General features: G+C 37.6%; 1 protein-coding gene across 17 annotated transcripts in view; it reads right to left on the bottom strand.

Moving 5' to 3' along the window:
• Positions 1-16,415, bottom strand: part of PTPRD (protein tyrosine phosphatase receptor type D) — a 1,686,434-nt gene that overhangs the window by 59,967 nt on the left and 1,610,052 nt on the right. For all 17 annotated transcript variants that reach the window (XM_081500246.1, XM_081500327.1, XM_081500294.1 and 14 more), the window contains one exon: positions 5,091-5,266. In XM_081500246.1, the coding sequence (XP_081356372.1) occupies positions 5,091-5,266 (176 nt within the window). The remainder of the gene's footprint in view (positions 1-5,090; positions 5,267-16,415) is intronic.

Here is a 16,415-nt window from a genome sequence, read left to right as displayed (position 1 = left end):
TTGGCCTATCATGTCACACAAAATGTTTGATCTGCTCTAGCAATAGATGCTATTAACCAGGTTCCCTGGTTATCTATTTGGGAACAGAAAATGGGATTTAGAGAGTTTGGAAACCAAGTACAGACTTCTTCACATCTCATTGTATGCTTCTACCACTAATAGCTGTGGCCCACATTGGATGATGACAATTCAAATTGTTTGCCATTTTAGGGTGTGTCAAAATTTTACTCTCATCCTTGACATTTATAGCACTAAGTCCCACTATAATACTAGCTCTTTAAGTGAGTCAACTCCCACTATAAAGCTTGCAAGACATGAAGCAACAATAAGTGTCAACTATGGGAACTGACTGAAGGCAGGCTGGGAGGACAAGTGAAAGGCAAATACCCCTTAACCTCAGTGAATCCATTTCACCTTCTAACACTAATCAAGATTGCTCAAGAATTTGCCAACTATAGGCCTACACGTTCCCTTCTGTACCTCAAGATGGGAAACAAAGTAGAAGAGAGATAGCCAAAAGCAGAGAGATAAAGGGGGAATAAAGTGAACAATCACCCACTAAATAATAGAACTTCCTGGGCCAGGAGTGATCTTGGCAAATCCTCCCTTGGAGACTCCCGTTCTTTAAGCCAGGCTTGCCAGCTATGCGTCCCAGTTGCCCACAAATAACACCCTTGTAGTGGAAATCCCAGCTGTATACATTTTACTCTCCACCAGTGCTTCATTTTTTCCGAACACTTTCTTCCCTCCATGTGGTTACCCAGACCAATTCATGTGCTTATTGGCATGTTATGAAACATGGAAACAATTAAAGACCACATTCTCGGGCACAAGAATAAGTTGCTGCAGAATCAGTGAACTACGCAGAACTTGAGACGATTTGGCAAAAAAAGATGGAAACTGTGGAATAAAATCCACTAACCATATCTCATATCTCACAGTATACAAGTCTTTAAACTGATTTGTGCACTTTCAGGCAGCAATCAAACTTCAACTTCAAAATCTCTAGTTTTTAGCTTTATATATATATTTTTAATATATCCTAATGAAACTCATAGAAAATATTCAGCTTACACATTTTCTCCTCAGGGTTGATATATGAATGTACATACTGTGCAAAGAGTCTCCTGATTTAAGTTTGGGATTCTCGCAAGGCCACATTTAAGGGAGACTGATGGCATTTGAAAAATCAAAGAACTGAAGTTTTCAAATGGCCACTGTAAGCCCTAAGCCCTACCTCACACTTGTAAGGCTTTGTCAGCCTTCCAAATGTGAGTAATGGTCAATTCTCTAACAAAAGATCAGGGAAATGTCTAACATATGAGAGTAAATTTTTTCTTGAGTGAACTATTCTAATTCAGCAAGAGTTACAAGCCCTGCTGCTGTGTCAACCACAGAGAGAAGTTGGGAGTGAGCCTTGGCACAGTAGAGGGCTAGAAAACAAAGGAGGTTGGTTCTGAGAAGAGAATTCCCTATTATCATAAATTAATAAGAATGGGGAAGGAGAATGAAAAGCTGAACCAGAAGGAAATGTGGTATCAAAACTTTATATTTAGTGGTAATTATTACTACACGTAACTCATGTTCATAATAATACTATTTTCACATTGTATTGCTTCAAGATAAGTGAAAGTAGCAGCAAGAATGTTCTATTGTGGACTTTTTACAGGCAGATTAACACACTTCCTGTGTCAGGGTCTCCATTCTGGAGATTCTGTCAAAGGCAAATGCAAAGGGACCCCATGTTCTGAGCTACACTCTCCTGTTGACTAGGATGCATGGCTGTGCAGCCCTGGGCTGGGAACAGGGGGCAAAACTGACTATGTGGAGTGACTCTTGTGTTTGGTTAGGATTCACCAGCAACCACAGAGAAACAGACTCATTTCATTTGGGAACAAGCCTTGATTTATTTGGAAGCCAGCTTTAGGGGAAACTAAAGTTATAATGGTAAGGCCTCTAACTTCTCTATTTTAACCAAAAAATAATAGTGTAGACTCAGAGACACCTTGTCACATCCTTTATCTAAGGTAATAATCATATTAACGCTTCCATGTAATCCAGAAAGGAGACTTTGAGGTGTCCAGCAGCTTGCTTAATGTCACATAGCTAGTGTGCACTAAAGTTGGGCTCTAAACCCAGACATGTGACTGCAAGGCACCCCTGCTTGGAACTCTGTCAGCTAGCTTCCTCTGATGGTGGTGTCCCTGGGCAATTCTGTTCAGTATCATGCAATCTTTTCTTCCTATTCTTCTCTCTTTCCCACTTCAGTTAACAGGTATTCCTGCCTACTTGTAATGCACAGAAGTGTTTACACACATACACATGCTTTTTTTTTTTTTTAATAAGCCACAGGGATGAATTTTATTTTAGGAACCCAAGCCTTCATCAAAATAATGAAATTCCAAGCTTTAGTCCTTGGAGAAGTGATTTGTTTAAGCTGCCTGGACCTCTTCCCTTTATGAGAGAGACTACAGCAGTTTCTAAATAAAGCCAGGCTAGTTCATATGACTACTTTGAAGTTGGCTGCTGGGAACTGAGAATTCATTGAGTTGCAGGTCAGCCCACATAACCCTAAAAGTTCCCCAAGTATGGAGCTATATATTTTCAGCAACAACTAACCACTGTTTAAAACACTGTTTGTATAGCAAAATTTAACCTATGTTCTTGTTTTGAAAATCCAGGAATGCTTTCCCCTTCCTTCCTAGGGGAAAGAGAAAGTGGACAGGGGAAAATTGAGGTGGGAGGATGTGAGGGAGGAAGATGAAGAGCAGGTGAGATAATTTGGGGGCTTAGTGCTTTGTTAGATCTCTCCAGGGCATTTGGTCATTTATTCTCAATTGTTCCACACTGAGGAACAAAGGCTTTTGGGCTTTGGGGGTCAGGGTATCATTGGTATAGCCAGGGTTGATGATGGTTGAGATCTCTCAATATTGGCTTATGTGGGTCATCATAAGTTTGGGTACAGACTGGACCATCACAGAAGAAAAAGCACAAGGCAGCACTTTATTTGGCCTCCTCAGGTCATTTAACAAAGGAGAGAGCTAACTTGGAAGAGCAAAGCCTAATTAATGAAGGGAACACACAGAGTTCCTTTAGTAACTTCCAAATAAGTTTCTCTGTCTGAGGGGGGAGAAAAAAAGGTAGCCTGCAACAGAAAGATAAACTGGAGGTATTTAAGTCACAGTGCCTTCCACCAAGAACTGCTCATTACCATCACATGTTGCACTGGCAGTGGGGCCAGTTAGAACTAACTTTATTATTAGAAGCAATTAAGGAGAAAAGGGGCAGAATTTCATTTGGTTATTTCAAAACAAGTTTCTGTGCACGGCTTAATGAAAGCCTGCAGTGTCAAGATAAAAATGTGTGTTTTACTGAAAACAGCTTTTGCAAATGACTGCTTGTTAGCAGCCAGTATCTCTAGGCAGAGCAGTCTGGGTAGGTGAATTTACATGCATACTGTAATGTAATAGTTCAGTTGCCTCTGCTTCACAGAAGTGCTAACAGGCAGTATGGCCTGGTGGGTAAGCACCTGTGTGGGGAAGACAAACTGTCTTCAATTCCTCACTCTGACCTTGGTAACTGAAAGAGCTTGAGTGACCTTCTGGAATGTCCTGGCCTCAGTTTACTCATATATAAAGTGGAATTCATAGTAGTGTTTATCTCATGGATTGTTGTAAAATATCAGCGTACCCAGTATATGTTAGACATTGTTAAAATTATTAATAATTGTATCCAAGAATCATTTAGATAGGGAGTTGCTTTAAGGAAAGGGCTGGTTATACATAGGGGTTATATAGAGATTACCCTGAGTATGAGTCAATAAAAGATCTACTTACATCTTTCAAATGGTATTTGAATGTAACATGTAACACATATATGTCTTCACAGTCATACAAGTTTTTTTTAATCTAAATTCATTTCAGACAATATTTTTGTAGAATTTACATTCTGAAAAGATCTGATTGCTTTTTAGCTTTGCTAAACCAGTTGTGTACCATATTTATTGATTTCCCAGCTTTAAAATAACAGCTGGGACTTTTTATATTCTCTGAAGTCTGAACTTTTCCCTTAGGGATCTCCTGGGCAGTTTTCAACTCCTCTCTCATAGACACACTGGGGCTAAGAGAAACTGCCATGTATTGAGCTTAGAAGAATGTTTAAAACTTGGCTGTCACACAACAAATGAGGACTCAGGCTTTGACTTCCTTATAAATATCCTTTTTGAGAATACTGTGACCCCAGTAAAAGAGCCCTCTCACTGGTAGTTTCAAAATCTGCCCCGAATGCCTCACGCTTCAGGGAGAGTATATGCTGTCTTCAGTGATTTGTCTGGCTTGTTCCTTAAATTCTCAAGGTTACAGACTGATTCTCATCAAATGGCTACAATATTTGCATGTACACTTGGGAATGTGGATACTGCTTACCCATTATGTTCTAGTTTTGCAAATCAAGAGCATTTAACCAATATGCCATGCTCCATAATATTGGATCCATATGATGAATAAAATTTCTTTCTTAGACCTTACTAAGCAATGACTCTGTTATTAAAATCTATTCATTTTGGAGAAGGCTAAACTAGCAAAATGCCCTCTACATTTACATGTTTTCTCAGCTGTGTATTAACCCATATCATTTTTCTGACTGCTCTGACTTAATTTATGGTAATTTGAATAATCTTTGAAAGGATCCTCTTTCACAGAATTTTAGATTTTCACTGCAGATTATGAGAAAGAAAAAGTTGAAAATGTCAGGAAATACATATTACTGGGATTTCCCCCCAAAGTCTGTGCATTCCTATTAAATGTGAATTTAAAAAAGATATCCAAGTTGATATTTATTTTATCTAGCCAAGTTGCCTACTTCTTTGAGTGCTATTTTTTTTTCTTTTAGTGATCATACACATCATAACATGAGATAATTTCCTTTGTGAAAGATACAAAAGAATGTTAAAGCATGATTTAATCTAAGCTGTTGATACTCATTCATATTTAGTGGCTGTTAAAAAATCAAAACTTAAAGAAAGCTTAGATTCTGACCAGAACTATCTGAGGGAAGATTTTAAGAGGGAGAAGGTAGATATTCATCCTTACCCTGGATCGCTCTTCTAGTTTTGTCATCATAACAACTGTGGCACTCCGTTGTTCCCATATCATTCTCCAGAAGTCCCCGAAAGTTTCTGGTAGAGATCCCTGTGTTGCGATATAGGCATTTTGTTTCCTGTAGCCATCTATGTAATTGGCATTCACATAGTCACTTCCTGGGATACCTGTAAAACAAGGAGTGTTATGCAACTATGTGAACATATCACAAGAGGAAACAGCCTGGGACATGGCCTGATGACAGTGTTATATTATTGTTTCACACTGTATTAAAGTTTGGGTCTTAAACAGGATTAAAAACGGTTCTTATTGGGACCATCACATTAAAGAAATACAGTGTCTGAAGTGTTCAATCTTTGTGACATGACAAGGTGGATTCCAAAGAAAGGAAAACACAACTGATTGTTCATGGAATGTCTTTTCTCTCACATGCTGTTTTCTCCATTGCATCAGCAAAATATAGCTTGCAAAGGAAGATAAGCAATTATCTGGTCACATTCCACATTCATTCTCTTCTTTGCCGACAAAAACCAAATAAAATAATGCCTGAGTCTGAAAATGCAGTATAGGGTGGACCATGTCCTAACAGTAAAAAATTCTTTCCAGATTTAGCTAACAGGGAATTCATATATAAACTCATTTAATCTTCGCAGCAACTTGCGGAAGTTCAGTCATGATCTTCCTTTCACAAAGGAGGAAACTAAGGTGCACAGAGATGCAAAAATGTGCCAAAATTGGTGGAGTCTGGTCTAATTATAGGCAGGCAGACTGCTACATCTGTGTCTTAACCTCTGTAGGATACTGCTTATCCCTTAAACTTCAACGGGTTGTTGAATCACACAAATCTCTCTTTGGATGATGACAACTGCCTCCTAATTGGTTGTCCCATTTCTACTTTTGTCCTTCACAGTCTGTTCTCTATTTCTATGAGAGCAGTTTATAAAAAATATATTTCAGACATTGAATGCCTCTTCTTCAAACCCAACAATGGCTTCTCCTTATACTTTAAATAAAATCCAAATTCTCAGCAATGGCTACAAAGCTCTGTACTTCTCCAACTCATCTTGTCTACTCATCTACTCACTTTGCAGTCTCTAGACACTGTCCTGCTTCTACATGCTGGCTTTGTTAGAAAACATTGCTCCCCTAGCTTAGTGCCATCCCACATCCCACAACATACTCTCTGTCTCCTTCCCATCAGAAAACACTGAGCCTCCATCTCAGGGGGCCTGTTCTACATCCCCTGGGACCTCAGAACTCTCTCGGCGACATTGTAATTATAAATTTAATTGTTCACTTGCACATTGCTTGTTTTATGTGCCTCTAGACCACATATCTTTTATTTACATTTGCTATCCCTGGTGACACAAAGAGTGAATAATTTGCCCCAGTTCCAGTGTTTAATAAGTGGCAAAGCTGTAACATAATACAGATATTCTGATTAAAAGTCTAATTTTCCTTCAGCACAATGCCTTTATAGGGTTACAGGGAAGTCTGAACTTCCAAGAAGAGTAACCAGAATGATGATTGAAATCAAAGCTATTTTGTATGAGAAAGGAATATATATTAAAACCTGGCAAAAAAATAGGAGTTGGACATAAGAGTTGCCCGAGTCGCGAGGTTGAGGATTACTATGTTGAGACCCAGATCTTTCAGTTCTGAAGGATGTAACTACAGAGAGATGAATTTCATCTCCAGTATAATAAAGCATTTTCATATAGTCAGAATCAGAAAGGGTATAGATTTCCTCCAGAGGTAATGAGTTGCCTATTCCTGAAGGAACAAACACTTTATAGGGATATTAGCATGATACAGGAGATAGCACTAGAACCTGTACATGGTCCCTTCTTACTTCGGGAAAATATGAGTCTTGGATTTATTAAAAAAAGAATATATTCTTTTATAATGGAACATATGTTCCCAAGCTAAGATTACTATATTTCAGTGATTGCCACTTGCAATTACTTTGACTGCTTTTCTGATTCCAGTTATAAAATCGATCCTCTCAAGAAAAGTAATGAAAGTCAGATGGAGACTACTGGGTTCCAAGATGAACACATGGATATGAAATACCACCAGCATCAGTGAAAAGCCTTTTGAGAAAAAACTGAAATGCATGGTTGGTTGTAACATTATTCATCTATTACAGCTACTCAAGAAGCTGTTGGGGTTCTGGCAGCCCTTTGTTGATAAAGATCCTATTCCTCCCTGACACCACATTGCTGCAGATTCAAAGGACAGTTTAAATAAAGTCCTCAGGTTACAGCCACTGGGAAGCATGCACATCTCCATGTCGGCAGGATTTGGTTCTGAGCCAACAACGAGTCTACTTTATAACACAGGGAAAGCTCACTTTAAATAATGTAATTTAGCAGGTAACATTAAAGAACTGATAGAAAGTATTCTGGCTAAGGGCCTCACTCAGCTACCAATACACAGAAAGCTTTTTTTCCAAGAAAATTCAAAAATGGAGAAATCTGGTTTAATGACTCAGAAAATACATCAGCTGGGCACTGTGCCATTTCTTCCTTATCAAGGGTAACAAATGTGTCTGAACAACGCATCTGAGGACAGAAGTGGCGAATGTGAAACACACATCTAAAGAAGCGGAATCAAACCTAGCCAACATTGCATAAACTTTAATCAGCTGTTACATAATGAATTGTTTTTTGATGTATTGCTCAAGTTTGAACAATATGTTGTTATTATGTTTTATGGGGAATAGGTTGATACTGAATAACAGTCGGGACAAAAATATAAAAATTCTGCCTGAAGACTGTTAGGCACCTGGATCCATACTGTATCACCAAACGCTTTAAGAACCTGGGACTTGATATTGTGCAAAGAAGAGAACTGAAAACAATACTTCAACACCTAGGAGAGCTAATTGTTAGGGTAATATTTATATCCTGAAAATAATGTGAGGATTCTCTTTATATATTTTGACACTTGTCTGTAAGTAGGTAATACCTAGAATAAAAGTCTCTTGGCAAATTGCTTTACACACTCTGACAAAAAGATACTTCCAGTAAGTTCTATCACATGTTCTTTGCAATGTGGAGATGTGAGAGACTACTGTGTTCTCTAGCAGCTCTAAGACCAAGTGTGTCCTATATTTATACAACCCAACATAATAAGCTGTGCAGCAAGATGAGTGAGAAAAGATCTGAGAAATAATGGTGGCTTGCACTTCTAAAAAAAAAAGATTAACCTTTGATTGAAAGCTAAGGTTCAAGAGTAGTGTGTTTTGAGTAGACAAGACCTCTGTTTCCAATCTGACATATTTAGAATGATTTTTCAGCCAACTCCAATGAAAAAAACATACTATATTGACTTTCCTCTAATGCAGTGCAAATCAGCATGCACTACTAATCCATGAGAAGTGTATAATAATTAACTGAATTCTGGGGCTATGTTAAGTAGAAATCTAACTTTAAATGCAGAACTGAAAGAATACAGAATTACTGTCAATCAGCTGATTGCTTTTATTTCTTGGATTTGCGAAGATTTGTCCAAAACTACGGTAATGGTGCCTTGCTTTTTTTTTTTTTCCTTTGAGAGGGAAGAGTTATTAAAATTGCAAGAACTTGAAAAAAAGATGTCTGAAACTCATAAGTAGAATCTTAGGATTGGTCCTGCTGAAGGTACTCTCTTGGTCCCAGGTCCTATAGGCACAATTGGTCCTAAGGTCATTGTCCAAGAGAAACAGCTTAGAACTAGACCTTGTCCTTTCCTAGGCATCCATAGCTTTACTACATTTATAAAAGTAAGTTTTCATGATTTTCTATGCATTTTTTTAATTAAAAAAATGTTTATTTATTTATGGCTGAGGTGGGTCTTCATTGCTGCACACAGGCTTTTTCTAGTTGCAATAAGGGGGGCTACTCTTCTTTGAGGTGTGCCAGCTTCTCACTGCAGTGGCTTCTCTTGTTGTGGAGCACAGGCTCTGGGGAATGCAGGCTTCAGTGGTTATGGTGCATGGGTTCAGTAGTTGCAGCTTGAGGGCTCCAAAGTGTGGGCTTAGTAGTTGTGGCACTTGCCCCCGCGGCAAGTCAGATATTGGACAAGGGTTTGAACCTGTGTCCTCTGCATTGGCAGGCAGACTCCTGACCACTGGACAATCAGGGAAGTCCTGATTTCCTATGTATTGTTTCATGTGTATTCTCCAATTAATAATAGTCACGTATGCAATTCCAATACCAATAATAGTTATCATTCTAATCTAATCATCTAATAAGTGAGAAAACAGGCTAGATCTTGTCTTCATATTATACCCCACTATATTCCACATTCCCATCTTCTAGTTTGTTTCATCAGTTAATGGACTTATTTTTTGTGGTGCTTAAAAATACTACATACATGCTTTCCACTGGGCCTTTGTGTTTTGGACAAACTGAACTTAGAGCTATAAAACTCAAGCCTTTAAGAGATATTGTGATTCAAACATGGTTGGGTCAGGTTTAGGCTCTCATTTTCTTTACTGGGAATTGCTAGTTACACTGCTGGTGGAAAAATAAGCCTGGGTGTGAACTTTGGGCTCCCTTGTTTTTTCTATCTGAAAAATTTTGAGAACTTAAGAGTTCAACATGCAGAGGAAATGCCATTTTTCTTCATTTAAGCATGGGATTAACACTTTAGAGCTTTATAATGATTTTCTCCCATATATTTGAATAGTAACAAATGGAGAGGAATTCTTGGAAAGATGAAGCTATTTGGTTTGAAAGAATATTCCTGATGAATAATTAGCTCATACTGAGAAAGGCTTTAAAACCTTGAAAGCATGTTGAAATGTCAAAGAACATACTATCGGCGCTGTTTTGTCCTGACTGGGTTAAAATACTTTTTCTTTTCTTTTTTTCCCTTGTTAATTTGATGAGAATTAATTGGGTCATGTGGGTCTCGTTATAAAAATAAATAAATAAATAAACAACTTGCTTTACACTCGATTTTTCAGGTCAGTAGATAATTTGATTTGAAAAGATTTCTGTTGTTGAGAGGTGTTTATAATTATAAAATGTTAATAATAAGGCCTTATGCTCTTCAGTGAAAAAGCAGGACCAAAAATAATACATAAATTATTTTATCAATGTGAAAGTAAGTAATCATAAGGGGCAAGTGTGTACTTCTGTATCATAAAAGTTGTGACTCATGAAACAATACTAAGAACATGCTAAGACTTCAGAGACATTGACCAGGAAACTGAAACTCTGGGTTAGGGCTGCTGGGAAGTTGCTCTTTGACATCTGGGCAGTTGTTCAACTTGTCCAGAACTCTGACTGCTTATCTACTAAACAAGGTGTGCTGGACAAATTGATTCCCTCAAGTCCCTTTAAGTTCTAAAATAAGATTGTGTCCCTGTGGTGTTCTTAACCTTCTTGGATTCAGAAATCTCTGTGAAGTTATTTTAAGCCATATAGAGCCTTCAGTGGCTGTCAGATTAGTTAGGAACACGCACTGATGATTGTTCAAGTTGGTTCCTACTTCTTCTACCTCTGATGAGCTGTGATGAGATTTTTTTGGTGTGATTGATACTTTAAATCTTGACTAAAACTTGGTAGGGTAAGAAAATAAACACATTCAAAAGCATGAGGAGGTGTTAGGACTAGGCTAGCACATGGTCTATTCAGGAAAAGCAGCTTTCCTTGACTTGTGGAGGTGAGAATGAGTAAGAGGCAGCGTTAGAGGCAAGGTGGGAACCCCATTCACGGCTCTAGAGCACAAACTATTGTAGCGCCACAGAGAGGGGACCAGAACGTTAGCTTACTGGCTGGCTCTGCTCCAGCTCACAGCGTGGCATCAAAGCTCTACTACTTTCATTTCCTTCCACTTCTACAAACCGTTTGTGAGGTTTGTGTCAAAGAATTTTTTTTTTTTTTTTGGTAAAGCAGTTTGTTCCCTGTTGTAAGATAGAAGTACTCAAGATCCACTAGAGCACAAAAGCTACCTTTAATTTAATCAGTAACATCTCCTGCTCCACTTCAATACACAAATAAAAAAGAAAAACTGTAACAACAATGAATTGCCAGTTAAGACCTAGATTATAATTTTTACAACCCACAATGCAGAAAAAAAAACAAAAAATTGTTTACTTTGTTTGCTGACACTGGCAAAACCATAGAACAGAAAATAGATAAACAAAATCCAATAATAATTTACTAGTAAATTTATTTAATTTCAAGGGACACAGGCCTTCTTTCTCCTTCACTTTCGCCATGGCAGCCACTCACAGCTGCATCAGAACTAGCAAAACGAAGGCTTCTCTTTGCAACATACCAGAAAAAACAAATGCTTCTTGCAAAGGCACAGGGTATTATCTGCAGAAATCTTCCTGGATATGACTGCAGTTTGGCCAATGACTCTCCATGTTTCTACCAGATGCAAGATGATTCTTTTTAGAAGTGTGCCTTTCTGTGTGGGCACTGCAGCTCGTCACCACTGTGAGTTATGGAGGAATGGATAACTTTCAGAGAGTCTGTGAACCCAGCTTTCACTCTCCCGTGTGTTCTCCTTTCTTTGGTTTTCTATACCTTGGCACTGCTGAGGAGGCTGGGTCATGAGAGTGGCTACAGAGAAGGATGTGGGTGATTGGGTCGTCTCTGAATGCATTCCAAGATTAGCTGCAAGTATTGGGAGCTTCTCAGCATTGTGGTGGAAGGGACTGATTTCTCGTTAGGGGACACTTTGCCCTGAAATAAAGCCGCATTTGGGCTCCTGCAGTATATGCCTGTTCAGCTAAGTCACCGAGTTTTGGTCGATTTAGCTTATATTAATATACATATACATATATGAAAGTCGCTCAGTTGTATTCAACTATTTGCGACCCCATGGACTATACAGTCCATGGAATTCTCCAGGCCAGAATACTGGAGTGGCTAGCCTTTCCCTTCTCTGGGGGATCTTGCCAACACAGGGATCAAACCCAGGTCTCCCGCATTGCAGGCAGATTCTTTACCAGCTGAGCCACCAGGCAAGCCCAAGAATACTGGAGTGGGTAGCCTATCCCTTCCCCAGCGGATCTTCCCGACCCAGGAATCAACCCTGGGTCTCCTGCATTGCAGGTGGATTCTTTACCAACTGAGCTACAATTATTGTAGGGCTTTATTTGACAATGAAGTAGTCAAAATCAAATGCAGAGTATCAGCAGGAGTTCTGTCTGTAGGACACTCACAGTGCACATCTCATCTACATCCTAATATATGAACAGCACTATCATAACATCCTTGCCCAACACCCCTGTGAGAGTTTCAAATGAGTCAATTAATTTGAAACGTCTAAAATACACATTGGATACTGGTTATTCTTGTGATCGATGTGATCAACAAAAATGAAATAAACCTACTCATGTCTGAATACTGTACTGACAAAAAGAAACTGCAAATCTGGAAGGCCCCTTCCCCATTCTTATGTTAAAAAAAAATAATGGAGCAGACAAAAATAGTCATTTTTTGACTTTCCAGTCATGTACAACTTGTGCCTATATTCTAAAAACAGAGCCATACCACAGATGACGTAGGTCTCTCTGCAGTGTCAGAGTAATGGAGTGTAGCTTCATTAGCACAATCTGTATAGATGTATCATACAAATGAAAAGAAGATCCCAATAACTGAACAAAGACAATGGAGATCAAAATAAACTCAGGGCTTTCTGATTTACACTTCGATTAGCTTCCTGGGAACAAAAGTAAAGGAAAAAACCAACACAACCAACCATCCCTTAAAAATGTTTTTTTTCTCCTTTCTAGGTAAGAAGCACCACAGGGGCAGGCTGAGGGAGGTGCTGGGAATAACAGATCCCCACACCCTTGCTCCGCTGCTTATAGGAGAGAGATGCCATTTAAATAGCTCTAATTAGTCTTTATGAAGGCTGCAAGCACCTTGTGAAATCGTTCCAAGTTTCCAGAGGTTAAATCCCATCTAGCTTTCAATTTAAGACAAATTAAGCTATAAAAATTTGACTGTGCACTGTTCCTCAGAAAGAAAGATGCCTTTATTTATTAAAAAAAAGGGATCACTCTGCAATAAAAGGATTAAGTTTTGTCATGCTTGTAAATAATTAACTTGAAAACTGAAAGACTGAAAATGTTAAAGAAATGGAGCTAACTCAGTGATTGATGTTCTAAACAACGTGAGAAAAATGAACTCAACCAATATGGGATGAGATTAGACAAGTTTTTGTGTGTGCGTGTGTGTGTTTTAAGATGAGGCATATTTTCTAACCAGCTTCCTTCAGTGGTGTAAGCAGAATTTCAAGAGCAAAATAAAACAAACCCAGGTGCCCACAAATTAGTCATTAGTGTCTGGGGTATGGGAGGAAAGGAGTGAGGAAGAGAGAGAGAGAATGAACCAAGAGAGAGGAAAAGGAATCATATTAATTGAGTTGATGTGGGAAATATCATATGACAGGTATTAAAGGAATTCTTGACTGAGGAAAACAATTTTAATTCTTTAATGTAGGTAATTCATATGGAACATTTATATTCAGTATAATTAAACATTTATTAGAAAATTTTGGATAGATCGCAGCTATTGATTTTCTTGTGTTTGTTTTTAGTTGTTTTTACTTATTGAAAACATATACGGTTACTAGATATGGCCTGTAGAAAAAAAAAGGGGTAACCTCAGCATGGGTAAGATGTGAAACTGGAGAACGTTACCATGTGCTGACAGCTGTTTGAATGAATCAGTAGACATTTACCATTGAACACTGTACAGAGGAAGCTGAGACAGGGCTTAAATGTAGAGCACAAGTGTGGTGGCAAATGGCAATCAACAGTACAGGGGAGTTTTCTACTCTTTACTTTTTAAATTTAGATTTATCTTAGGAGCAGTGATTCTGAGAGCTGCTCTCTCATTTTAAAGGTGCTAAACTGCCCATCTCACAAATAAGCAAGTTGTTGTAACATCATCTATTTTCTTTACAGTTGAAATTTTTTTTTTGAGTTGTCCCTATTATGCAAATCAAATAGCAGATAATATATTTTGGATTTCCATTTAAAAGAACACATACTTCCCCTTGTTGAAATCTGTAATGCTATTATAGATCTGGTTTTCATTTATCAAGAACCAATATTTTCTTTTGCTTCACAGAGCTGCAAATATATGCAGCTTTTTCATTTGGATAGTATTAATTTTTTCATAGATCATAAACAAAAGATATTCCATTTGTGGATAAAAGGACCTATTGATAGTAGTAATAAAATTCACAACAGTAATGATATTTCCCAGTATTTACTAGGCATTTTCTTTTTCCCAGACACTCATCTAAAGGCTTTATATGCATTAATTCATTAATCCTCCTAATAATTCTAGGAGGTAGGCATTATTATTATTAATTCTTTTGCACAAATGAGGAAACCAAGGCACAGTACTTGTCCAAACAAGTTTTTCAGAAGCAAAAAGAGCCTGGGATACTTTAATAGGAAAGAAGTTCTTGAGAAATACACACAGGCCCTTGTAGAAAGGTACCCCTTACAGAGATGAAGTGAATAATGATGAATGAATGGTTTGAAACTAAATATATTCCCCCAAAACTAGAAAACAATAAAACAAACCCATATTTTACTAAGCTGCTTTTATCAGATTACAAACACTAGTGTTAAAAATGCATATGGCATGAAGTGCTTTATTCTTTGTCATTTCTAACTCTTAGATAAAACCATTTAAACCTGGTTTTGTAAGAGAGACCCAAATAATTCTATTTGGGTAAACCCTCTGGATTAAATGTGCCCCATTCCCCACTTAAAAGAGATAATAATCTCTTAATGTCCAAGATTTAATACTTATCTATGATCTTGGGATTTAGAATCAACCTTCATAATTTTTTGGAATAGCAGGGACAATCTTATATGTTCTCATTTTAGGTAGAATCAGAACGAAAGACACTAAGTCAGTGCTCCCTAAATTGAAGAATACACTTGCAAAGAGACTGTGTGTCTCTATGAAATTAGTATACAGATGTGTGTAGGTGCTTTTTGTTTGCAAGTGGAATTTGAAATGTTCATCAGATTCTAAGAAGGAATCAGCTCCCTCCAAAGGGTTAACTGAAGTAAATGACATGCCCAAGGTCACATAGCTGCTAAAACCGGGATTTAGTTTCCAGTCTTTGGTCTTATGTCTCTTTCTTCCTAAGATACCTCAAAAAATATAGTAATATTAAACAAACAAAAAAATCCACCTGAAAGCCATTTATATGTTGCTTATTCTTTGGAAAAATTCACTTTGACTGAAGTCTAAGAACACAATTGAACACCTCTGGCTCTAAGATTTCTACCATAAGTGTTTTTCAAAATGTCTATTTCAAAATTCCTAGACAGTTTTCCCAGTCAAAAGGACAGTTTTTCCAGTCAAAAGGACAGTTTTTGAGTTAGGTTGACATGTATAGGCTCCGTTATCATGATTCAAAAGTGGCTATAGTCCCAAGTTGCCTTTTAGAGAGAATAGCCATCTTGAGTCCAGTTGACTCATATGTGAGAATTTTGGCTCTGCCAGTTACTAGCTAATGCCTATCAGAAAGTTACTTGACTTTAAAAAGTTTAACAGTTTCCTCATCTCTTAATTTTGTATGTTAATGACTAGCTTTTGAGGTTGTTTTACACTATCAATAAAATCTATATATGATTTTATACACTGTATATAAAATCTAAGACATGATGCCCAACACATGGCAAATACCAAGACAGTCATGTCTATCATAATGTCTTGTCTTTGTTGTGTAATTTAAAAGGAGGATTTTAAATTTTGCTCTTGACATACGCCTGGCCAATGACTTAAAAAAAAATTTCATGTCAACATGGCTTTAAAGTGAAATGCTAATTATAATCCTACTAATAGAAATGTAGTACTGGCAGCAGTGAAGAATCATTATAATTTAGGAAAAACAAAAACTTTTTTATTCTGGACTGTGATAATTAGATTGATAGTTACAAGGCATTACAATAAATAATCTGCCTCTAATTGATATTCCTGAACTTACAAGTAGTTTAAGATACATAAAAAGATATTTGGGCTAAGAAGATCACCTATTAGGGACAGATGTAACATTCTGCAGTTGTAGGAGTTTGATGCATCCAGGTCATTGATGATTCCCTATTTTATGTTATAGCCTCAAGAAAGTTAGACCATAAAAAGAGAAATGAAATACTAAAATGTGAACTTTGTGTTAATACGAAATGATAAAATGTATTATTTTAGTCAAAAAGGCAAGGCCGGTGTTCGTATTCATGCTAAGTTACTTAGTTAAGTCACATTCTGTATCAGCGGGAAAGCAGAGTGAGTGATGTGGGCCTATGGAAGCCTTGATCGAGGAATCAGAAGAACT

The sequence above is a fragment of the Giraffa tippelskirchi genome, chromosome 1 (assembly GCF_054371585.1).
Source record: "Giraffa tippelskirchi isolate mGirTip1 chromosome 1, T2T-mGirTip1v1.2.pri, whole genome shotgun sequence".
Classification (NCBI taxonomy): Eukaryota; Metazoa; Chordata; class Mammalia; order Artiodactyla; family Giraffidae; genus Giraffa; species Giraffa tippelskirchi.
The sequence above is the reverse complement of the archived record's forward strand: the minus strand, read 5'-3'. Positions and strand labels throughout refer to the sequence as shown.